This window comes from Vicugna pacos, chromosome 10 (assembly GCF_048564905.1).
Source record: "Vicugna pacos chromosome 10, VicPac4, whole genome shotgun sequence".
Lineage (NCBI taxonomy): Eukaryota > Metazoa > Chordata > Mammalia > Artiodactyla > Camelidae > Vicugna > Vicugna pacos.
Genome location: NC_132996.1, coordinates 63,136,410 through 63,161,268, shown reverse-complemented (window position 1 = coordinate 63,161,268; position 24,859 = coordinate 63,136,410). Strand labels below are relative to the sequence as shown.

General features: G+C 48.6%; 1 protein-coding gene and 1 long non-coding RNA gene across 2 annotated transcripts; one reads left to right on the top strand and one right to left on the bottom strand.

Moving 5' to 3' along the window:
* Nucleotides 1-11,074: 11,074 nt before the first annotated feature.
* Nucleotides 11,075-17,098, bottom strand: LRRC55 (leucine rich repeat containing 55). The gene is made up of 2 exons (XM_015247847.3): nucleotides 16,421-17,098; nucleotides 11,075-12,694 (listed from the first exon to the last, which is right to left on the bottom strand). Exons 1-2 carry the CDS (start codon nucleotides 17,079-17,081, stop codon nucleotides 12,459-12,461), a joined length of 897 nt encoding a protein of 298 aa, XP_015103333.2. The 5' UTR covers nucleotides 17,082-17,098; the 3' UTR covers nucleotides 11,075-12,458.
* On the top strand, nucleotides 12,494-24,356 carry LOC140699057 (uncharacterized). Its single transcript, XR_012077079.1, has 3 exons — nucleotides 12,494-12,581; nucleotides 19,866-19,938; nucleotides 24,121-24,356. It is a non-coding gene; the product is annotated as an uncharacterized lncRNA (long non-coding RNA).
* Nucleotides 24,357-24,859: the final 503 nt, after the last annotated feature.

Sequence of the window (24,859 nt, the reverse complement as noted above, 5' to 3'; positions counted from 1 at the left end):
GCCGTGCCCAGCCCCCTTCACCCTTCTTCCTCTTCCTTCCACAGTTGGAATCTCTAGTGTTTTCCACACTTGAAAAATGTAGAGCTGGCGGACCCCTCGGCTGTGTGCAGTCTCTCCCCAAGAGATCATCTCATTCCTTGCTACTCAAAGTGTGGTCCATGGACCAGCGATGCAGGAGGCTTGTTAGAAATGCAACTCCTAGGTCCTTCCAAGCCTAAGGATACAGAATCTGTACCTTAGCATGGTCCCCGGGGAATTGCTCTGCATATTATGGTTTGAGAAGTGGGACTCTAACTCACTTTTATTTATTTTTTTTTTAAATAAGAGATAGAGGGGAGGTATAGCTCAGTGGTAGAGTGCGTGCATAGCATGCACAAGGTCCTGGGTTCAATCCCCAGTACCTCTGTTAAAAAAAAAGTCTTATTAAAATAAATAAATAAATAACTATTAAAAAAAAAGAGAGAGAGAGAGAGATGGTACCTGAACCCTGAAGAGGAGAACTGATGGATGAGTTAGTGGCAAGATTGATTTGGTTTCACAAACATTTGTTGAAAAGCTGCTGCACCTCAGTCCTGTGCTAGGCACCGTGGGTGAAATTTGCAGTAGGGATCTTGGTCTCCTTGGTTCTCAGTAATTCTTTCACACACTTAACACTGCCTTGCCCACCCCAGGGCTTCAGCAAGTGTTTGTTGAATGAATCAGACTCTTGAATTCCAGCCCAGCATTTCTTCCACTTCACTCCAGCTGCCTTCTGTAATCACCAGCCTCCTTGAGTAACACGTAGCACTTTCAGACAGAAATAAATAAGTTCTTTAAGGAGGAATTCAGAGAGCAGGCTACATCCTTGGTTTTACCACCTCTGGGCAGCAGAATCCCAGACTGCAGTGATGAGAAAATGTTCATGCAATCCGGTAATCCACCTGTCACAAATGGTGGAGGGGGAGGGTCTGCCCCCAAACAAGGAACGATTTCCAATTGACTAGGCATCTTTGATGAAGCATAGGATATAGAGCGGGTTCCAGTATCAGTGCCTGGCTCCTCTTCACCAGAGATCTGGTGACAGCTCTCAGCTCTGTGGCTGGTGACTCTGTTCTGTCCAGCCTGGATGTCTCCTGGGTGTTCCATGTTGCCCTTTTCCCCTCAAGTCTGACCTCTTCTGGGATGTCTAGTTCTTCCATTAGGGGCTTTATTACTGATTGAACATGTGCTTAATCATTTGAAGCCATCTTTGTTCCTAAGGACAACTTGACTTCTCCCTTCTCTGTCCATCCGAACAGTGGCGGTGTGGGGCAGCTGCCCTCCCCTTGGCAAGTCATAGGCTCAGTAACTGCATCTCTGCTTCCCTTGGTTGCTGTCTTATTTCTGAAAGCTCAATATTCTCCCGCTATCCAGGGGGATGGGGTCTTCAACTTCTTTGCGTGGAAGGAGTCACATACCACTTTGTGACCAAGTTGAAAATGACTTTCCAGTTGGGAAGAAACATGCTGCCATTAACACTCTTCTCTGAAACAATCTTATTTTGCAGCCGCAGCTTGGGTTGTCAGTACTCTTCAAGACCAGTGTGAGATGGGTTGTAATCGCCTCCTCTTTATTCATTTTTGTTGTCCTTGTTAAACTTGTAAAATACTGTCCACTGGCATTTCCTAAAACCAAGTGATACAAGTTTCCAGTGGTTCTATTCTTGGAAAAGTTCGAAAGAAGAATTGAGGGCTACCCCTGTTCTTGGCATGGGCTGATTTCATCACATCTAGAATAATTATATTATTTTTAATAATAAAAATGGCAGTTTTGAAATTTTTGTTGATTTCTTACTGTATGTCAGACACTATTCGACTCTCATGAATTGGGATCATGTCGTTGAATGACTTCTACAATGCTATGAGGTGGGGAAGGGGATGAGTCGGGGAACTACTAGCTCATCTGGTGAGTGACAACAGCAGGACTTGAACTTGGTTGGCTGTTAGCATAGGCTGCTACCCTCTCTGCAGCTTGCTCCTGGGATGGGACGGTGATTCTGGGTTTCAGCCTTACCTTGTCACACGTCTCTATCCACAATAAGCCTTTTCCTCACAGGCTAGTGTTTGGGTTGTGTTTTATTAGGTAACAAGTAGCCTCGAACATAGAAGCTTAAGACAGTAAGTTGCCTGTGTTAAAAGATAAACATATTCAAGTTTTCAAGTTGATTTGAGCAAAAACCCATCTGAATAACTGGGTTTGGTTGGGGAGTGGTTGGGGTACTCCACCAACTGAGGCTGGGGCAAGACTTTAATAGAGAAGCTGTAGAAACAAAGCAAGAAAATTATTTGATTGGCTATCGCTGAAGCAGTTGCCTTGATTGGGAGAGCCTAGTTGACTGTGATTGGCTGTCCTTAAGTTTTGCTTTCTTAACCCTGAGGCACTTCAGGCTTACTTAGGCTTTGGTTTGCTGTTGTAGGCGACCTAGCCATTGAAGCCAGCTCAGTCTAATGGCCTCCTTGTCTAATTAATTTGATAGTCATCACCATTGTAGCTTAACTGTAGTTCTTTACTGGTCGTGCTTGGGCTGTCCCATGGGGCTGTGGTCAGAGGGTGGCTGAGGCTGGAATGCTCAGGACGGATCCACTGACAGGTCTGGTGCTCCGAGGGTATGGCTGGAAAGCTGAGCTCAGCTGGCTCACTGCAATGGCTGAGCCTCCTTCTCTCCACGTGGTCTCTCCATGTGAACTCCTCATTCATCTCTATGGATCAGACAACCCGAGGGAGTTTGGGGCTCCCAAGAGCACAAAAGCAGGAGCTGCCAGCAGACCTCTTAAGGATCAGGTCTGATTCCAGCATGGCGTCCCTTCGGTTACACTGAGTTGCAGGGCCAGCACGGACTCAGTGTGCGGCTGCACCACTCCAAGGCATGGCTCACCTGGTCCCACGTTTGGAGACTGGCTGTCACCACTGGCCAACATGACCTATCTGGCTTAGCACACGGGGTCTGCAGGGCAGTTGTGGATTAAAACTCTGGCTTTCCAGCTGTGTGGTGCTAGATAAGTTACTCAGACATCTCTCAGCATCTAACTCTTCCTCTGTAAGAGCAGGAAGCTGGTGGTTAGTGGTCATTATCACTACGGAACATCCCCGTGTGCCAGGCACCATCCTAAGCACCTTCCAGGCACGATCTCATTTACTCCTCTCAGAGGCCCTTCAGGGAAATTGAGACATGAAGAGATGTCGCCATTTGCCCAAATTCACATGGCTGTTAAGCAACAGCAGTGGGATTTGAACCCTGGCAGCGTGGCTCCCTAGTCCATGCTCTTTGTGTGTGTTTTTTGAGTAGGAGGTAATTAGCTTTATTTATTTATTTATTTATTTATTTATTTATTTATTTATTTAATGAATGAATGGAGGTCCTGGGAATTAAACCCAGGACCTCGTGCATGCTAAGCATGCACTCTACCACTGAGCTGTACCCTTCTCACCTCCTAGTCCATGCTCTTAATTACGCCCTGCATTTCTCAAGAGTAACCCTCTCCCAGTGGGATGCCAATGAGATATTGCAGGTAATGTGCTCAGTGTGGGGTGGAGGACGATGTAAATGTGCAAAGTCGGCAGTGGTTATGAAAATTCACAGTATAGCATTATCCCAGGAAACCCAATAGTCACTGCTGTCTTTCACTCCTTGGCTAAAATGAGTACAGACTGTTCGCTCTCATTTTTTTTTTTTAAAGAGATGATTCCATGGAATATTACCATTTCGAACATATCTTGGCTCATCTCAAACATAATTTGTTTCCTGGATTTGCTTCTTTGTCTGCAGCTGGGGAAGTCTTAGTTTTTCCTCTAGGAAATCACTTTGGATCGATACTCTGCCTCTAGCATGTCACTGTGGGTACAAATCTATCTGTACTCTGAAAATGCTGCTGATTATTTAGGCTTTGGTACCTGAAGCTCCATCATTCTGTGTAAGAGCCCCTGGGACCCTCAGAGTGATACAGAGTATTTAAACCAACATTGTAGGTTCAGATTTTTCTACCCTTGTATCTTGGTTTTCAGGTTTAAGCTGTTTCCTGATGCTAGGAATCTGTTTGTCTATCTACCTCCTTCCTCCCCCTACTACCTTCCTGATTGTTGGCTGTCTGTTTTTTTGTTTTTGTTTTTATTCATAGGATTAAGACAGTTTTTCTGTTACTTGGGTCTGGCTGAGCATAGCTATAGCTGAAGTTAAAAAAAATTCAGTATCTTCTAATAATCTATAATGAGAAAGAATATGAGAAGGAATGAATGTATGTATGTTTATGTATGATGGAAACACTATACGGTACACCAGCAATTGACACATTATAAACTGACTACACGTCAATAAAAAGAAAAAAAAAAGAGGTATTCTTGATTCCTCTTTTGTTCTTTCTCCCCATATCTAATGCATCAGCAAGTCCCATTGGCTCTGTCTCTGAAATAGATGTCCTCAATTTGTCTCCTTACCCACTGCCAATGCCGGTACCCCTTCCAGACACCTTCTAACACAACTATGCAGAAGCCCCTTCCCTGGTGTCCCAGCCATTGGAACACTTTCCATACTGCGTTTGAAATAATCTTTGAAAACGTAATCAGACCATGTCATCCCCTTCCTTAAAACCCTCCCGTGCTGGTTTCCCACGGCATTTACTTACCTAATGTGAGATCCTACCAGAGTCAAGGACCTACTTGATCTGGCCATACTTTTTCAACTTCATCCCCCAACCCTCTTCCTGCTGTTTTCTTCACAGCACTTACCACTATCTGGAAGTATTTATCATTCTCGTTTACTGTCTGATCTACCCCATTCCCACCCCATATAGAAAATAGACACCAAGGGGCAGAGACTTCAACTTGCTCATTGTCAGATGCCCAGCACTTGAAACACGCACCTGTCACATGGGTTTTTGAATGAATGAAGGCATAAGCTGCTCCTTTATATGGGACTCCAACTTCCTACAGCAACCCTTTCCATAGCTTTGGCTTTTAATTTACATGCACAGAGATCTCTATTGAACACTGGCTCGGCAATAGGAGTAGAATCCTCAGTTTTGTAAAAATCAGCCCTATTATTATATCTTTTCTAGAACTTCGTGTGATGTACTCCTTAATGATTCCATGAGCCACGTGTCAAGCTGGGGGGAACACAATATTATTCTTTTTCTCATAATTCTTTCATAGTGGTGTTTTTCTCTCTCTGTCATCTCTGCCTTCCCTGGTGAGTAGGTTGGGGTTAATGAGTGACACAAGAGACCCAATATTTTCTCCTCAAATAGCCTCTTAAGGAGCAGTAATTACTTTGCATCCAACCCTTCTCATCCTTCCAACCGCAAACCTTTCCTGAAGTGGTGATTTCTGGTTGACATTCTGAAATCTGCATGCCATGGGCTGTCTCTTTAGCTCAGTAGTGTATTCCCCCCCCCCCCCCAGTTTCTTTACCTTTCATCACAATGACCTTTCTCCACGAGGAAGTTCATTTCTTTCACAAAGGTCATGTTGCATTATGCCTTGTGTGCTTCAAACATTTTGGTTCGCAGCCCAGATTGATCCAAATCCACTGTCCATTGTTTTAGAAGGGTTCGAAAGTAGAAACAAGAAGGAAGAGAGAAAGCAAAAAAATTGGGAGCATTGAAGAATTGGAGGATTGGAACTGTTTCTAGGCCTACATCATGAGAGATAAAACTGCAAAAGGCTTTGAGCAAGGAGGCCCACTGTAATTTTGCAGTTAGAGTAACTTAGCCAAGTGGAAACAAGAATAAGAACGTGACTTCTCATCCATTGTTTCAAATAATTGCAAGGTTGCAATTAAGAGGGAAGACACCTGGGAAGAGAAAGCAAGGAATCGAAGTGGGCTTGAAAACACTTTTTAGGAAAGACCTTTGTGTGTGTACTGAAGCTTGGAACTTAGTGGAAGTGAACAGAACACAAGTCTGTCAAATTTTTAAGGGAGGTGAATTGCTAAGAAGACACGAACCTGGATTCCAAAAGCTTTAGACTATTGATGCCTAGAACAAATTTTAAGCCAGCACACTTGCACCAACAGGAGGCTGGTTGCAGAAGATGGGCAACCTCCAAAGAGTGCCTACACCCTGATACCTATGCCCTGATACCTACTTTAGATATGGCCAGGATGGATAATGGAAAAGGGAGATACTCCCTTCATAGTGGTCTCCCATCAGAATTTCAGAACTGCTATGGACCATGACAGCTGTGTGTTTTTGTTGTCCCCCTTTCTTTCCAAAAACGGGGTTTAATTTGCTGTTAATTTGTCCCTGAGCCACCATTGTCTACTGGCTATGTGTAGAGTGGGTGGGTGGTAAATTTCTTTTTTTAGTTCATAGGTCACTGGACCATAAGGAGACCTAACAGAGAATACTGCATCACTGTCCATCGTGAGCTGTGAGCTGGATGTGGTGACAGGGTAAGATAAGTGTGGGAGGAAGACTGAAACAGGTATTTGGTGACCAGTGGAGCAGATGGTGTTAGAGACCGGCAGAGTTCACCAAATCCTGTTTCCTTTGCTTTCTTAGGTGCATGGCAGTCTGGTCCCTTGAAGTTAAGTGGAGCCATGGCACTGAATTCTGGCCAGTGAAATATGGCTGGAACTGATGGACAATACTTCTAGCTTTGACCTTCTAAATCTCCCTTGAGATCCTCCACCCTGCAGACAATTCAGTGGAGGGCTCTGTGGCCTCAAGGATGGCAAGGCCACTAGATGGAAGCATCGAGGATCTCTGAATAGCGGGTGTGGAGCAGAGTCTTTGACATGCATTAGTATGTGACATTAGCAAGAAACAAGGGCTTATTATGTTAAATAGCCCAGTAGACAAACTTTTATTCTGTTGAGATTTTGGGATCACCTGCTATCATGACCAGCCTACCTTGACCAATGCAGTGATCAAAGCTATACAGAGTGAAACTCGCAGTGTATGTGTTGGTTTTACCTGTCATCGCTAAGTTTCTTTCACCAAGTAATTGTAGAAGGTCTCTGTGGCTAAAAGCTTACTTCTGATTGAGACTGGATTTTCTTTGCTGTCTCCTATTGTTCCTGCCCTCTGAGGTCAGTTAGTCCTAGGGATTACTGACTGTCTAAACCCAGATCTACCACTTACTAGCTGTGTGACCTGTCCAAGCCTCCGTTCCCTCTTCTGTAAGTGGGTTTGATGAGTACCTGTCTTGGGTTGTTGTGAGAATTAAGTAAATTAACTCATGCCTAGTGCTCAGCACGGCAGGTGGCACACACTCCATGCTCAATAGGGGTACATCATCGTCATCGTCATCGTCATCGTCATCAGTTGCCAGGTATACGTGTGGCACTAGGGATAGATAGCCCTGAATGAGACAAGCAAGGTTGGGACTTCTGTGAGATATTTGTTCATTTCATGACCCTTATGTTTTGATTTTGCTCTTGCTCAGTATAGTCTTTACTAAATATCAATTTTACACGAAATGTTTTGCCTCTCTCCAAACGACTCCAGAAAACTCTGGTTATGGTTGTGCATGTTCTTCGTCCTTCTAGCTGAGTGTTCTGAGTCAGTGTCTGTGCTCCCTTTAGTGGCTTTACTCAGTGAATGCAGTGTTTGACTGTACACTTTGGCATTTGGAGTGGGAGGAATGCAGGGAGGTTAAAATATGCATGGGTGGAAGGAGCCACTTCCTGCTTAGAGCCACTTCCTGTTTAGAGTAATGGGACAAAAATGGCTGCCATTGTGCATAGAGAAGTAAGCTTTCTGTCTTCTTCTTCTGCCTCTGTTCCCAGGGTACACTGCCCAACCATCTCACTTCTAATGGTGTGTTGGCGACACCTGTAAGACTCGGGAGGTTTAGAATCCCTTCCTTTTCTTTTTTTTTAAACTAACCTATGAGAACAGAGACTGAACCTATACCGGTGATGGCCTCATCCATCCCCTGCACCATGCATTTAGCTGCCTCGTTTACCTGGATGCCTGAGCTAGTGTCCTTATGAGCACGGGACTGGCTTGGGCCATCTCCCCAGCACACACTCCTCAGTGAAGCTAACTAGGCAGGCACACCCACTTGCCTTGGCATGTGTTATAGATGACCCAAGCTGCAAACACCAACATGTACCAGACATATGCTCTCTTCTTTGTGTAACTTCAGGCACCAAAATATGCCTACACATAGGGGTGTGTGCATACAGACGCACGCGTATTCTTTTTTTGCCTGGTAGAAATATGCTTCTGTGATGTTCCCTCTACTCCCACACATGCCCCTCCATGGCTGGCACATCGCCTAATGATTCCCATCTCCTCCCTCCCCATAGACCCTTTGTGTGTATATTTTGACACACATTCTCTTGATTACGCCCAGTTCCTTTCTCTCTCTTTTTCTTTCCCTGCCTCCCTCTCCATCCCTCCCCTTCACAAGTCTTTAGAAAATTTGTTAAACTATACACTCTTTATTATTAATGTACATTTATGAAAAATTTTTCACAGTTACAAAAGTGCATGGTTATAAAATCATCTCCATACAAAGGTTGGCGTCCTCCCTTTCCCTACCCCGCCCTAACCCTCCCACCCCTGACATCAGCACTCCACAACTGAGCTCTGTGGATCCAGAGCTCGCCACCCAGTGCTGTGGAAAACAGGATGGTGATTTACAAAGGGCCTTGCAACTTGCCTCCCTCACTTCCCTTTTGCCTCCTTCTGGAGTGGGGAGAGTGGATGGCTTTCTCTAGCTTTGGGAAGATGTACTTCTGAGGAATGGACAGAAGTGTCTCCTACTCTTCTAGGTCTGGAAAGGATGTTAGAGTGATATAAACAGGAGACGTCTAGAGGGGCGAATGAGAGCTCTAGGTCTTCCCTGATGGAGAAGTAGCTGTCTTGGTCTGTTCAAATTCCACCATACACCAAGCTCCTTGAAAGGAGCCAGCAAACTCTATAGCAACTCAGGGGACCTATGTCTGCAGGCTTTCCTGGGATTCTTTGCAGGAGTAGAGTAACAGATGAGGGTTTGTCATAGGGGCACCAGAGCCAACTGGTCCATAGCAGTGGTGTATAGATGTCGGGTCTTTTCTAAAGAACAATTTGCTTGGCCCAGGTCCTGACCATCCTAACCCTGTTGGTTAGCGAGGCTTTGCTATCCTTTCAGTGAAGAAAGCTTCTGTGATGAGGACAGACCTCTGAAGTGCACAGAACTGAGGGAAGCAGCCTGACTGTCATTAGACTGCCCCAACCACGTCTATGAGTCTTGTATTTTCTGAGCAGCTATTCCAACCCCACCCCCAAGAGGATTCCATCTTAGTGAAGTAAGTGATACAAGAAACCGATAGCTGAGTAAACGGTGTCAGAGACATGAACTCGGGCTCCAGAGGCACTGGCCCCTGTCCAGTAGACACCCAACATCCACGAAACCTCATCAACAGGCACAGGGACTCAGAGATACCCCAACACTTACGTGTTAACCAGTCGGGAAAAAACATGATGAAACCTTGAAGGCGCAACACCATGGCCCTTGGTCAGCAGGGTCATGGGAACAGTTCCCACCAAGACTGTTCGATTACTTCTAGAAGCGTGCTAATGCCAGCCTGCACAAGACGGGCTGGTGCGGGGCAGGGGAGAAGCAGGGAATCCCTTGGCAGTAGGGAAGTTAAGTGCTTCCTCCAGTGTGATTTAGTTAACTGGGGACATCCTAGTAACTGGATAAGCATCTGTTCTTTAAAAGCCTGTATCCTACTCAGAAAAGTTTGCCGTTGATGGGAGCTAAATAGTATTATTAGAAAGGACATTTGATCTCGAGGGCTGGCTTGTTTGGTCTAGTTCTATGCAAAAAGATTACATGTCTTAAAATATATTAGCTATATTTCAGCAAACCAGAGTCTCTAAGAGAGTATGATAGATGTATATGGTGCCCCTCTGCGGGAGGTTTAACTATTCATGACAGAACCATCATTTCTATAAGTTCCTCCCCAAACACTTTAGGCTGTGAGCTTGACTGGTGGAGAGCAGCCCCGGTCGGCCGTCCCAGGGTACAGCGGCAGAAAAGAGGGCACAGTTCTGCTCCCAGATGTTGTAAGTGAGATGCAGGAGACACAGAGTTCAAGTACCCAGGTCTGGCAAACTTCGGGCACGCTTGTTTGACCAGCTCAGGGAAGCATGAGGAGGGGAAGGCTGCTGCTTCATTCCTTGTGAGCCTGCCTGGAGGATGGGTGATGCAAGCTTGCTGGAGCCAGGGGCAAGGCAGAAAGTCCCTGTGTTAATTCTCATCCCCGCCAGCCTTGCCCACGTGCTGGGCTGTGCCTGGAGGCCCCCCATCTCCTAAAGAGGTCCTCACCCTGCTGCCTTCCTGCTCCCTTTGTATCTCTTCCAACACAGCACAGCAGAGCTCAAGTCGGATGGATTAACACAGCTTCCTCTTCTGTTTCCCAGAGATCTCACTTTTTTGTGCGATTGCCCCCAAGGCCACCTGTTCTGGTGCGTTCTTTACATGTTGCAAGGTGGGTGTCTCCTTTTCAGATGTGCTCTGTGCTACTTCTGTCTCAGAGGCTGCCATTTGCCTTAACATGAGCGTATCTCAGTCAGTAAGGCAGCCAGCTTTACTGCCCTTTATTTAGATGATCCATTAGGGCCTTCATGGCTGCTGAATCCCAGGGCCCCCCTACCCAGCCCTCCCAGGCATCTTCCTCCTCGAGCACCTGGGGAAGCACTGGAAAGACAGCGCTGGAGGTGAGCCCACCCCGCCGCGGAGTCAAGTCCCACCCGCTCTTGAGTCTCTGTTTTTCCATCTGTAAAACAGGAGTGATGATGTTTGGTTTGCCTCCCACACAGGGGCATGAAAAGTCAAGGAGAACGATGTCAAAGTGCTTCATAAACTGTCCAGCGCTGAACAAACGCAGGGAAGATAATCGTGAGGATGACGAAACTGATGGCCAAGGTGAAGACGATGACATCATGATGACAATTGTGCTTTGCTCGTGAAGTTACTGGATGTTTTGACTGACGGATTAGACACAGTTTCCCTGAATGGAGCTCCCTATCACTTTCCCTCTAGAGTTTGTCCCAGATAACTTGGGGTACGACACTCAGCCCTCTACAGTGAATTCTTTTGTAAAATGGGACTAATAAAAACCGCTAGGCAGTGCTGCTGGGAGAATTGAAATAAGCGAGTCCACAGAGTTGAACGTGCCCAGGAGAGTGCCTGGTCTTTCTGGGGAGCTTCATTAGCACTATTGACTTTGAACTTAGACAAACGTTAGAGGGAGTTCTGAGGTTCCCCAGCCTGGATGGGTAGCAGAAAGAGCACAGACTTTGTGTTGTTCGTTAAGTAGCATGTGGCTTTAACCTCTCTGAGCCTTACTTCCTTAAGTTCTGTAAAACGGGGACCACCATGCTCGCCTGGGAAGATGCTGTGTGCATGAAAGGGGATTGTCTGTGGAGAGAGCTTATCACAGTGCCTGGCACTGGCAAGTGCTTGGTAATTAACAGCTCTCTCACCCTTGTGCTTGACAGTCCAGTCGCTTAGAAGGAAGAGCAAATCCTCCTCTGGTCACAACTGTGGTGACTTCTTTCTTCCCTCGGTCCTGGGTACCATCCTGCTCCGGGGCTGCAGCCTACTGCGCACTTCCCTGGTCAGATCCCGTGGTGTGAGCACCGTGGCAAGAACAGTCGCAAGATGAGGGCTCCCAGGGTGCCAGGACTCCTGCTGCCGCGCTGCTGGTCCCCTCTCTGAAGCCCACGCTCGAGTGAGAGGCAGGAGACAGGGGTAGGAGAAAGGGTCCATCCTCAGTTTGCTACCTGGGACCTTGCCAGCAGGCAACAATGGCCATGTAGGATGGGGCCAGCCAGCAGGAGGCGGTCTCACCTAGTGGCTGTGGGTAGGAGGAGGCTCAGGGGGCTGGCTCGGAGGGGATCTCACCCTCCAGAGGCAGGGGTGGGCAATGCCAAGAGCTGGCAGATGGCGGGCCAGAGGGAACGCTTTGGTCCCCTGCCACTCCCACCCTGTATACGAAAATCACCAGGGAGTGTCCACTGTTCTCAACACACCAGGCTCGCTCTGGCCTCTGTCATTGGCTTATGTCTGCCATTCTTCATCTACCTGACAAAGCAGACATTTTTAGATGACCCAGTTCACAAAGCACTTCCACTCTTGTAATTCTCTTGGTCTTTTCTAGGCACGGTTGATGACCCGTGCTCTGGGCTTCCATCACTATGTGCTCAGAGTGCTGACAAATGTCTTAAAGGGAAGAGTTTTCGAGTCTCCCTCCTCTATGAGAGCTGAGTGCTGGAGGGCAGGGTCTAGCTCTGATTCATCTAATGGTCCCAGTTCCTAGCATGGTGCCTGCCCCACAGCAGACACTCACACAAAAGTAGTTTCCTGACCTTGCTTGAGTCAGTGGGAGTCATATTCCACATAGAGGTGGCCCCTGGCGCCACGGAACCAGAGCGGGCAGCCAGGGTGGGTGCCCGGTGGTCAGCGGCAGTGGCGGTTGGCAGCGTGGAGGGCCACCAGCACCCACGTCAGATCTCTTCCTCTTCGCTGGCCTTGCTCCAACGGTGACAGCAGTTGGCGGTGATGCCCAGGAGGAAGTTGGTGGCCACGGATGCGATGGAGACCACGAAACCCACAAAGGCGATGAAGAGGTAATCGTCCAGGGTCAGGGTCAGGTGGCAGGCCTTGAAGCTCTCCTCAGTGAGGGAGAAGAGGGGGGCACCCTCGACTTCCGGGGGACCGCGGCACTCAGCCAGCTGAGAATCTGCAACATAGAACCCGGAGAGGGTGAGGTGCCTGGAGGAGAGAGCAGGACCCACCCCTCCCAGGAGAAGATGGGTTTTTATTGAGTTTCCTCCACGTACTAAATGTTTTACCCAGCTTCTTTAGTGCCCTCAACAACCCTCAGGACAAGTATTTTATTTCTACTTTCATAGATGTGGCAATCGCCACTACGAGAGGTTAGTAACTTGCCCAAAGTCCAATAGCCACTGCTAACAGTAGACCCGGGGCTTCTGTGGGACATCATCTTCATCTCGTGCAATAGCCTCCGAGCTGGTTTCTAGGCTTCTGCCTTTAAACCATCGGGACACAGCTGGCTGAGCGATCCTTTCCAACCTGACGTCCCACCACCTCCCTCTCTGCTGGAAACCCTCCCCTGGCATCTCCTCCTTCCCACTCGGGCCTTCCTCATCCCGTCCGCTCTCGTTTGCTCTGCCCCATCTGCACGCCTCTTGGCCATTCTCCCATCACCCTGAGTGCGGCCACTTTCGGGGGGGGGAGGAGCCTTTGTATGTGTCCCCTGTGAGGATACTTCTCCCCTGGATCTCTGCACAGCTTGATCCCTTACTTCTTCTGGGACTTCGCTCAAACATCACCTTATCAGGGAGGTCTCCCTTTGTGATCCTTTATAAAATAGCAACCCCCATTCCACCTTCCTCTAGGTGCTCTCTGTCTTACCTACAGTGCTTAAGTTTTCCCCACTGTATTTACCACTGTCTCACAGTTTATCGTCCGTCTCCTTCCCTCCGGTGGTACCGGTACGGAGCATCAGAACAGGGTCCTGCCCTCATAGGTGCTCAGTGCATCTTTGTTAAATGAATATATGAATGAATGACTCTGTCCAACTCCGAAGGATTGGGTCTTTCTCCTACCCCATGTGGCTTTTCCAGATACACAGAGGGTCGGGTTAAGCATACGGGGCTCTGCAGCTGGTGGCCTGGGTTCAAATCCCCCTCTATCCCTTCCTAGCTGTGTGATTGCACCTAAGTCACTTACACTCTCTGTGCCTTGGTTTCTTCATCTGTAAAACGAGGATAATAAAACTAACTCTGACTTAGGGTTACAGTGAGGATCCAGTGAGCCAGCGTGTATAACCGGCGTGTTCTTGGTTTATAGTAAGGACTGTGTAGGTGTATGAGTTTTTACTATCATCCTAGGTTGGGCTCCCTGGACGGAGCAGTGGGGTCATATTCCGCACACAGACTTCTGCAGGAAGAGGCTTCTCCATCAGTGGGATTACTGCTCTTTCCAACACTGATGGTCCCACCACATCCTTCCAGGGTCACTTGTACAAATACGTGCTGGCTGTCGGTGGTTTCGTCTTACTGTGCCTGGGAGGGGAGGCAGGCCGGTAGCATTCTGCCCCGCAGCGACAGGCACTGGCTTCCGAGCAGCCGCCATCCCTCATTCAGGGGAGAAAGGTTAACCAAGCTTTCACCTTGGGCAAGTCTAGTTTTCTTTTATGGCTCTTATGAAGAAAGGAAATATGTAAGAAGGGGATAATTTAACCAATTATCTATGAGAGTCAATGTGAAGGAGATTTAAAAATTATGTGGTGCCTACATGCTGTTTATTTTTGAGGGCAAAGAAGAAAATAATGGATTTGGATTGACCCTTGTGAGAAATGGGTGAGCATTATTCCCCTTAGAAATGGGGAGTCAGGCTCAGAGGAAGGGTGCACCCTGCCCCAGATCCCAAGTGGAAGGGTCTCTGTAGGCTGTTTGCACAGAATTCCAGACCCTGCCCAGGACAAGGTCACACTTGGCGTCGGCCATCACGGGGCTATCCTCTTGGACCTGGAAGATGCCGAACCCCAAAGTCTACTGTGCGCATGAGTGCGGTGATGGGGAGGCACTGCGAGGCAGAGACGTGGGGACCCTGAGGGCAATTGGCAGAGTCCGCAGGAGTGCAGGATGGGAGTCTGGGGCTGACAAAGCCCTCTGGTCAAGTCAAGGGGCCAGTCTAGAAGTTGGTTTATATCCCACAGGTGCCCTTATGGCCCTCTTTGTTGGGATTTGTCCAAAAATTAGGGATAGTAATGGGAATCTCATGAAGAAAAAGGACGAAGCAGAAAAAGACAAAGGGAAGAAGGTCCCCTTGTCCTACCTACACTGGCAAGTTCTTTGCCCCCGACAGGAAATATCTCAGGGAGTGTGACGTGGCACAAAGTGCGTTCTGCGGAGGAACAGGGAAGCTGCGTTGCCAGTGGTGGCCAGAGGCCAGTCCCATTCCCTTGCTGCGGCTCGGGTCCCTCAGCTGTACTGCCCTGAGGCTGTGCTGATGGGACCTTGGACCCCTCTCCCGCTTGCTGGGAGTGTGTACGGCAGCAGGGACCTCAGAGGTGATGGAGGAGCCCCCACGTGCCCCTTCTGTCCTCAGTGCACAGGAGAGAGGGGCGGAGGTGTGGCCGGCAGAGGTGAAGCTGGTGGGAACATCACTCCAGGCAGCCCCCTCTTCATGCCCCCTACCATCGTCCCATCTCAGTCCCCAGCTATTTTGGTCCCAGAGAACTTCCTCCCACAGCTCTGTGGGAACAATGGAATCGTGACCCACAGCCCCCTCCCCCCCAAACTATTTTGATCCTGGGCTCCCCACTCAGTCCTCCTCTCCCTCCCACTTCATTCAGCATCACTTCTCTGTATCACACTCTGAGCCCGGGCTCTGGGACGGCCCCTAGGGAGTGTCCCCAGCTATGACTGCCGAGGCTTAGTGAGGCCACACAGTGGGGCTGCTGACTGGCGGCCACAGCTGAATGCTGCCTGCGGGCCAGGCTCAGACACCACCGGGAGAGGCCAGGGCCTTTCGAACCTGTGTGATTCTGGCTCCTTCAGTCCCCAGTTATTAAATTGCCACATCCCAGTTTCTCTTCTCAGATCTATACCCCACACCCAAACCTTGCGGAACTCCGCTGAGGCTCTTTGGCCGACTCAGAACCTAAGCCCTGACACTTCTTGTTCGCCTAGGACCTGACCCTTCAGGACACCAGAGCCAGGGTTCACATTCTGCCTCCAAACCTTAACAGCTGTGGGATGCTGGGCAAGTTACTGACCCTCTCTGTGCCCCGGTTTCCTCCTCTCTGTGTGTATGTGTGTGTGCGCGTCTCATTAGGGTTCCTGTGAGGATGAGATAAGCTAAAACATGTAATGTTTAGGATCAGGCCTGGCAGATAGTAAGTACTAAAATAAATAGGGTTAGTCTTTTTTATTTCTCCCAGCACTTAGCACTTAAAAAGAGTCTCCTGGAATAGAACAGAGCTTAGAAGTCAAATAGACTTGGAAGGCAAACAGCTCTGCCACTTTCTAAATGAGTGACTCTGGCCAAATCTTTTCATCGTTCTCGATCTCAGGTGCTTCACCCGTAAGATGGGGAGGGTAACAGTGAGGTCTAAGGAGGTAGCACCGGCTGACTTTCGTGGCCATGGTGGGCACTCAGCGAACACTGTCTGTTGTTAATTAGCTGTTCTGACTGTTTGCTCTCCGTCTGCCTCATGATGTCATAAGGGCCACACAGGCAAGGGTGGCGCCTGTTTCATTAATGCCTGGTCCCAGGCGGCACCTGACACGCACAGCAGGTTCTCAACAAAGCCCTACACAGTGCGAGACCCTTGCACAAAGAGGGGAGCCCGGTTCAGGGCACCCAGGGTCTCTAAGCCCCTCCCTTTTCTGCGGAGCGTTTGCTGTCAGTGGGGCGGGGCCCCTCCCTCCCTTACCCGCCGTGCAGCGCTGGATCCGATTCCGAAGCCACTTCAGCAGGGGCTCCATGGTGCAGCCGCACACCCAGGGGTTGCCTCCGATCTGCAGGGTCACCAGCCCCGGCAGGCCCTCGAGGGCCTCGAGGCTGAGGAAGGCCAGGCCCCCGTAGCTGAGGTCCAGGTCCCGGAGCTGCGCCAGGCCCTGGAAGGCCCGCGGGTGCACCCTTCGCAGCCACGGGTTGTGGCTCAGGTCGATGTGCACGAGGCCGTGGGCGGCCTGGAACATGTCGGCCGGCACGTGGCTGAGGTTGTTGTAGCTCAGGTCCAGGTGCGCCAGGCGCTGGGCGTGGAGGAAGAGGCCCCGGGGCAGCGCCACCAGGGAGTTGTTGCGCAGATCCAGCACCCGGAGCTCCGCGTAGCAGGTGAGGTAGCCTGGCGGCACGGCCGTGATGCGGTTGTGGGCCAGGCTGAGGTTGCGGGTGTCCCTAGGCAGGTCTGGGGGCACCGAGAAGAGCCGCTGGCTGCTGCAGTCCACCACCTGCTCATGGCACGTGCAGAGGACGGGGCAGCTGGTGCTGGCCCCTGAGTGCATCGCCCCTGCTGCCAAGAGGAGGGAGACCAGGAGCATGGCTGGGCAGGGGGGCCCAGGCCAGGGCAGCCGGGACCAGGCATCACCCATCTTAGGCTGCTGGCAACGACGGTGCTGAAGGGAGCCCATCAGGGCTGGGGCTGCGTCTATGGAATCAAGAGCCAGTGGCTCAGAAAGGCAGCTCCACTGGGGGCCAGAACCCTGGGAGGGGGGGCTTTGGAGCACGTGGCCTCATGGCTCAAGCCTTTCCCAGGAGCCTCTGAGCACCAAAGGGCTCCCTCGGTGAGATCCACAGGGAGTCCCCTTTGGAGCCTCAGGGGTGAGACACCCAGTAGATGTCCCCCAGGGTCTGAAAAGCTAATCAAAACTTGAGAAAGGAAGGAGACGAGGATGGGGCTGGACCAGCGGCCAGCAGGTTGTGGAAGGGTCCCTGCAGGTCTTTTGTGTCCCTCTCACCCATGACTGCTGGGTGCTCCTCTCTGGACTGTGTCTGAGAGGTGGGAGGGGCAGTGGAGGGCAAGAAAAGTGTCTTGTAAAGGTCCTGGCACGTCTGAAAAACCCTAAGCCCCGTCCCAAGCCTGGGACTGGTTAGGAGGCCAGGGCTGCATCTGAGTCTCCCACACTCAAGGTTTCAGAGGCCATCTCTTCTGGTGGCCCAGAGGGCTCAAGCCCACGAGGGTCCTGCGGTGGGTATTTGGGAAGGGAGCCCGGGGGGTTCTCCATGGGCATCTGAAAACCTCAGTCCTCAGCCTCCATGGCTACTGAAGTTCCCAGGGAGGGAAGGACCCCAAGGGAGCCCCACTGTCGGCCACTGAGGCTGGAAAGAGCCATGCGTCCCGGAGGTGCTGGACAGGTGGGGTGGGGCGGTGGGCAGCGAGGAGAGCTCAGGCGACTTCTCCGAGCCAGCGCCTCTCCTGCAGCCGGGCTCTGTGCTCAGCAGGCAGAAGCACAATTCCCTCTGTTGACAAGGAAAGGGCTCAGGCAGAGAAACCCAGTGCTCCTTCTCCCGGCTGTCCTCTCTCCTAGGCGCCTTACCGCAACCACAAAGTTCTCCACAGACCCCGTCCTCACACTGTTGTCTCCCACTAAGCTTCCACCCCGCCCTGCAGCCGTCCTGCCTTGCTCCTGGGGGTCTGTCCTGGGCCCCGGGCATTTTCTTCTCCTGGCCCCGCCCCCATCAGCACCAAACACCCACCTTTGAATAACTCTCTAAGAAAAATGCATACACACTCTGGCCGTTTGCATACCCGCTTTCCACACTCTTAGCACTCCCATCTCTCTCTCTTACACGCACACACACGTTCGTGTTGTTCTTCTCCTGTGACTCCCCCATATTCTGCCCTGCCCTGCACTCACGCCTCCCCAGTTTTCTCTCCCACTCCCTTCTGCACACACACTCCTGCAGAGCCCCCTTCCCAGATGCCCTCGCCTCCTCCCCCACCAGGGCGCACCCCTAATGCCAGCATCCTTTTCCACAAACGCTCCGCTCTCCCCTCTGCCCCCGGCTCGAGCCCACACTCACACTTGGCCAGGCAGAGAGGCTGAGTGTGATGACACACCCAGCGTCTCAGCTCGCATCCTCCTTGGCCCCTCGCTTCTCTCGTGCCCACTTGCTGTCCTCACTTGTTCTCCCCTCACCCCCTCGGCCAGCACTGCTTCTTTAACTGCATCCAGCCTTGATCCTGCCTGCTGGGAGACCACCCCGAGTCCCCTCCATCAGACTCATTTTTCTAAGCCCCAAGGTCTCCCCCTGCACCCCCAGAGGCCCTCAGGAGCCCACTTACTCTGTTCCAAGGACACAGCCATCCGTCTGCAGCAGACACGGGTCTCCTTGTCCTGGAATCCCCGCTTGCTGCTTCAGGAGAACAGATTGCCTCCCAGGCTCGTCCCCTCCCCCGGCCTCTCCTCCTCCATGGCTCCTGGATCCCGGGGCAGCATCCTCTGTGGTTTTCCGTCCTCTGGTCCCTGTTGCCGTTCCCCTTCTTTTACTCAAAAGCGGAATCAGAGAGAGGATGCTTAGAAGAAAGTTCACAGAATCCGAATGCTTCTTCCTGAAACTCAGCTGGTGCTGAGGCTGCTGGAGTATGTGGCTTCCGCCAGGTCCTCCCCTCCCTCCCCCTCTCCCCCTCCTCTCTCCCTTTTTTTCCTCGAGGGCCAGGTACTGACGTTTCACTGTCTCTTAGCAACTGCCTCCACATCTCTGAGCAACAGGAGAGCTGGCTATGGACCCCACCAAGATGAAGCCAACCAAACAGTCACAGGATCCACAGCCACCCGCAGGGTCCTAGTGATGGGGCAAAGGGGAAGAAGGGGTGGAGGAGGGGTAAACAGGGTGAGACAGGGACGGGGGCAGAGAAGCAGGCAGGGAGAGACTGGAGTAGGGGCAAAGGCATGCACCTGGAATCCGAGATGGAGGAAAGGGAGTTTAAGGGCATCAGACCCAGAAGGAAAAGTAGAGAGGGCTTGGAATGGAGAAGGAAACTTAGTGGAGAGCGGAGGGGAAAAGGGGGGGAAAGCAATGTAGATATGAATAAAGATAGAATGAGAAAAGAGAAGTGCATGAGACAAGTTTGATCACTTGATGGGATGTATCTATTAAATCCACCTAGAGCATCAGTTTCCCTGGGTCTGAATGTATTTTGGTCACTAGGTACCAGGTGACTGGACTTGTCAGGGACAATTATAGGAGGTGAGATCTCTTCTGTGTTTCTTAATTGTCCCTAAGTCTTGACCCCAAGAGCTCTGAGAATCGTTTGGATGCCTAGAGCCAACTGTCAGTTCCAGGCAGGGTACCTGGGGCTAGAGAGGCTCAGATCTGTCTCTGGGGGAGTGAAAGTTGCCAGAAAACCTTGTGATTCTGTCCTCTTTCTCTAGGTCCAGGGAACTCTGCTGTCCTGTTTCCCTCTCTCCAAGCTTCCTGATCTCCCCCACCCCCGAGTGACTTCAGGTGAGGGTGAAGTCTTTGCAAGACCTCTTTTCTTGGTGACCCATGGAACTAGTCTCTAGCTGCCCTGCATTTTAAAAACCAGCTTGACTCCTTGGCTTGGTCAAAGAGCTGTCTCATTTCTTCTTTTAATAATTAGTGATTGAGCACTCACTGTACCCCAGGCACCTGGTTACCTGGTGGGCACACAGCCACCAGTAAGATGGATGTAGACCCCGCCCTTGTAAGGGCTAACCTGTAAATAAAGACAGAGCTGATGTCAGCCTGGAGTGCTCACTCAACTGATCAGGAGCCCCTTTCGTTTAAGTAATATTTTAGATCTTTGGGGGGAAACAGACGAAATAATAGAAAGCAAGTGTTGAGTTGTACAGATTCCAGGCATTTACAAGTTCACCAAATCACTGTCTTCTCTAACACGATTCCTTTTCCTGTATGGCCATAGAAGGTCTGCTTCCCTGTCCACTGCCCTCTCTCATATTAAGCTCATTTTGAATCTTTCATGTTCTGTGGTGTCTAATGCAGGGTAGCCACGTCACTGATATTCACATATAGAGTTGGCTGATGTAAATACGATTTCTGTCGCCCTCCCTCCCTAAAGGAGGGAATGGTCGTTCAACTCATGTATGAGCTTAGAAATAAAATCTTAACCTTAATGCACAAAACACAGAGACACGTTGAAACAAGCGACCCACTATAAACAAGTAAAGCAAAAGCATCATAAAACCTTATTAACATTAACTGAAAAACAGTAGAAAATATAATTATCTCATTGGAGGCTAAGAAATGTAATCAGCACATTTCAATATTTAATGTTGACTAAAGGCACATGAAAAAAAATAAAAAAGAGTAGAGGTTTTCTTCCTTTACAGAATATGTTTACGTTTATAATTATAATGTAATTAAAGGAAAATATTTGTGACAATTTCCTTAAAAAAAAAATAGGATCTAGGCAGGAATGCCTTGTCACCATTTGAAACTACAGTTTTCTGATCTGGAAAATAGGAATAATAAGAATGACAGCTAAGTCATGGGTTTTTTTTACATTATATGAGTTGTTATTAAGAGAGGGTTCAGAGTAGGCTACAGCAAGCACTACACATATGCTTGTTTAATGAATGAATAAAATAAGTACAATAAAATAAATGACAGAGTATAAAACTGCTGAAATAGTTATGCAGCAAGGGAAACAAATGGCACAAAAAATGGGAAATGAAGAAATGGAAATACCACATTTGCCGATGATTTGAATGCATTCTGTGTAAAGAGAACTCACAAAACCTTTGGCAAGCCCCGAGAAACATCGCTGCACATAATGCCTTGTGTAAAAATGAAGTTAAATGAGGGCAGATAAGAAAAAATGAGGGCAGATAGCTTTCAAATGACTTTTTACCCATAAGCATTCTCTAAGTTAAGTATTAAACCATTGGTTCTCAGACAGGTATCTGATGGTACACCATGTGCCATAAGAAAAATGTTTGTTCTCAGATAAGTTTGAGAAACATTAAGTTAAACAAAATGCCAGATTTCTCAGAGGCTTTAATGTTCATGGTGACTCACCAAGGGGAAGGGCTGAGGAAGGTGAAGGATTTATAATATCTGGCATTGCCCTTACGCTGCGGGGCTGGCTTCTCCCCTTAGCAAAATGCCTGTCTGCACAGCAGCCTTGCAGCCAGAGTGATTCAGTATTTAACCACAGCAAAGCGCAGCCTTTTGGGGTCTCTTGCAAGTACTGAAACCATGCTTGTTCGATCATGAATGTCAAGAATTTACTCTACCGTGAAAACACACAGAAATTAATCCAAGAGTTGTGGATACAAATGAATTGAACAACCATTTTCATGACTGTTTACGATTTTTTGACACATATGGTAAATTTGTTGTAATAATGATAGAAAACCTTCAAATGCACGAGAACTAATTTAATCTACCTCATAAGAAATTTGTTCACGGAAAATTATCAAACAGTAGAATGAAGCTAATCTCTTCAGTTGCTAAGAAAGCATAACAATAAGACGGCTCTGCTTTCTACATTATAATAATTTAATGAAATACTTAGCAGAATCTAAATCCCCCAGTGTGTGTACCTCATATAATCCGCCCCCCCTGAGTTTCAGCAGAATCTGTAACTATGATGAGATATTACTCCCATGATTATCCCAATAATCAGTTGAGTCTGTGTCAATCAAAAGGGAAATTATCCAGGTTGGCGTTACCTAATTGGGGGACCCCTTAAAAGGGCCTGGGCCCTTCCTGAACAGGTATTTGAGGGGTATTCTCCACTGATAGCTCTGAAAATGGGGGAGGAGGCACACGGAGAAGACCTTAGAGTCCCCCAGTCTCTGAGATGTACGCTGGCTGACAGTCCGTAAGAAAACGGGAATCTCAGTCCTCTGACTGCAAGGACCTGAATTCTGCCGATGAATTTAGAAGATGACCTGGAGCTCCAGGTGACAACACAGATGTTCACTATCTTGATTTCAGCCTCATGAGATATCCTGAGTAGAGATCCCAGCTACTCTTGTGTCAGGACTTCTGACCCAAAGAGCTATGAGCTAATACATGAGCATCATTTTAAGTCACTAAATTGGTGGTAATTTGTTATGCAGCATAGAAGACTAATACAAAGGTCATGTGGAAAAAGGCTGGTTTCACTGGCAGTTAAATGCCTGAAAATAGGAACCATTTTGTGATAATATATTCGATGAGTGACAATAAATACATCTCCAATATTCTGTGAGCTGAGTATAGGGTGAGCCAGGTATGCGTACACTTCCTGCAGGCGCTGGGCGTTGGCTCAGGCCTACTTAGGAAATTGCTGTTCTCTCTGACCTGGCAATTAGCAAGAAATTACTTCATACAAAAATATTCGTAGCAGGAGTCTTTATGATAATGAAAAAATGGAAATAACATGAATGCTCAGCAACAGAGGGTGCTAAGCAAACACCATATTAATATAAAAGAAATTCCATGGAGAACATTATTAATTGTAGTAACCTGATGGGTAACACTGCTTCCTGGAAAGCATGTAGAATCATGTTAACCGAATAAAACAGAGCAACAGCGAACTCACAGTCACTCCACCGCTCATTAGCGTTGTGTCCTTAGGCTAGTTACATATCCTCATAGCTCTTCGTTTCCTCATCTCTAAAATGGGTGTGAGGCGGGGAGGGTAGAGCTCAGCGGTAGAGCGCATGCGTAGCAGGCACAAGGTCCTGGGTTCAATCCCCAGTACCTCCTCTAAAAATATATAAATAAACCTAATTACGCACCCCCCCCCACCAAAAAAGGTTAAAAAAATTCTTTAAAAAATGGGTGTGATTTTAGTTTCTGCCTGAAGATTTGAAAGAGGCAAGACCTGTAGAACCTGGCATAGTTCCTGGTCCTTTCTAAAAGCCCAGTTAATTAGTCATTACCACTGTTCTTCATATCATATAAAAGTGGATTGAATGTCTTCTGTTCCTACTCTTAAAAATCTCTTGATTTAACCCGGGAGGCAATATCACGTGGTGGGAGGCTATGGAACATAGTGGTTACAGCAAGGGCTATGGAGTAATAATAATAATAATAGACCACACTCAGGGCTATTGTAAGAATTAAGTGACCTGGGCAAAATGGTACATAACTCCTGGGACACAGTCAGCTCTCAACAAACCTTAACTATTTTTACTAGTGTTACTTTGGGAAGGGGTTGGTGGAGGTGAGCATGGCCCCACATCTCAGATCACAGTACTTGCTCTCAGACAGTAACCCCAGCCCATCCTTTTCACTTGTGACCAGCTCACAGTTTCTTTCTGCTTCGTGGTTCCTGGATCCCTGGTCCAGTTCTTGAGCTTGTTTTTTTTTTTTTTTTTTTATTAAAGTACAGTCAGTTACAGTTTGTTGATTTCTGGTGTACAGCACAATGTCCCAGTCATGCACATGCATAACTATATTCCTGTTCATATTCTTTTTCATTAAAGGTTATTATAAGATATTGAATAGAGTCCCCTGTGCTGTACAGAAGAAATTTATTTTTTAATCTGTTTTTATGTATAGTGGTTAACATTTGCAAATCTCAAACTCCCAAATTCATCCCTTCCATCCCCTCTCCCCTGGTAACCATGAGATTGTTTACTATGTCTGTGAGTCTGTTTCTGTTTTGTAGATGAGTTCATTAGTGTCCTCTTTCTCTTTCTTTTTTTGAAGATTCTACATATGAGTGATATTTTGATGTTTGCTTCCTGCCCCTGCCTTGGTGACCCTCCACGCCAGCATCCTTTGGAGTTGGATATTGACATCCTGCATTGTTCCTGGCCAATCCAAAGGGGTGTGTGTGTGTGTGTGTGTGTGTGTGTGCATGTGTGTGTTGGGGGGGGCACAGGGGACAGAGAGGGTGGATGTGCATACTTTGGAGACATAAAGAGCAAAGTCTCACAATTGCATGCCTCGAGATAAGGTACATTTGTATATAATGTGATTATCAATTGGTTCCTGCTCCCTGCCCTGCCCCTCTGCCCCTGCCCCAACCTTGAAGGCGGGGAAGGGGGAGGGGAAGCATATAGGGAATATCTGAATAATAATTAGATAAGGACTGCGGAGTGAGTAGAGAGTCGTTTTGCTTATCACCTAGTATTCTGTTGGTCATATCTTTCCTGGAGCCCCTGCAGCTGTCCTGCCCGTCCCAGGCAGCTACGAAGCTCACAGTTGTTCCCGCTGATAGAAAACCTGAGCTGCTGAGTGCATATCAGGTGTGTTTCTCTGAATAGCTAATTTTACAAAAGTGTGTTAAGAATTGCGGCTCTCTGCCTTCTTAAACTCTCTTCTCTTAGGACTTCTCAATGCAATGGGATCTTTACCTGCCTGTCTCCGTGGCTAGACTGCGAGCAACCTGTGGGCAGGGGCAGAGCTTTGTTTATATTTTTCCCTCTAGCGTCGGGGACATAAT

Excerpts from the sequence above, each read along its gene's own strand:
- LRRC55 (XM_015247847.3), bottom strand. The coding sequence starts at position 17,081 with ATGGGTGATGCCTGGTCCCGGCTGCCCTGGCCTGGGCCCCCCTGCCCA. Across the intron at positions 12,695-16,420 it reads GATCCAGCGCTGCACGGCGG|ATTCTCAGCTGGCTGAGTGC; the intron begins GTAAGGGAGGGA and ends TCTATGTTGCAG.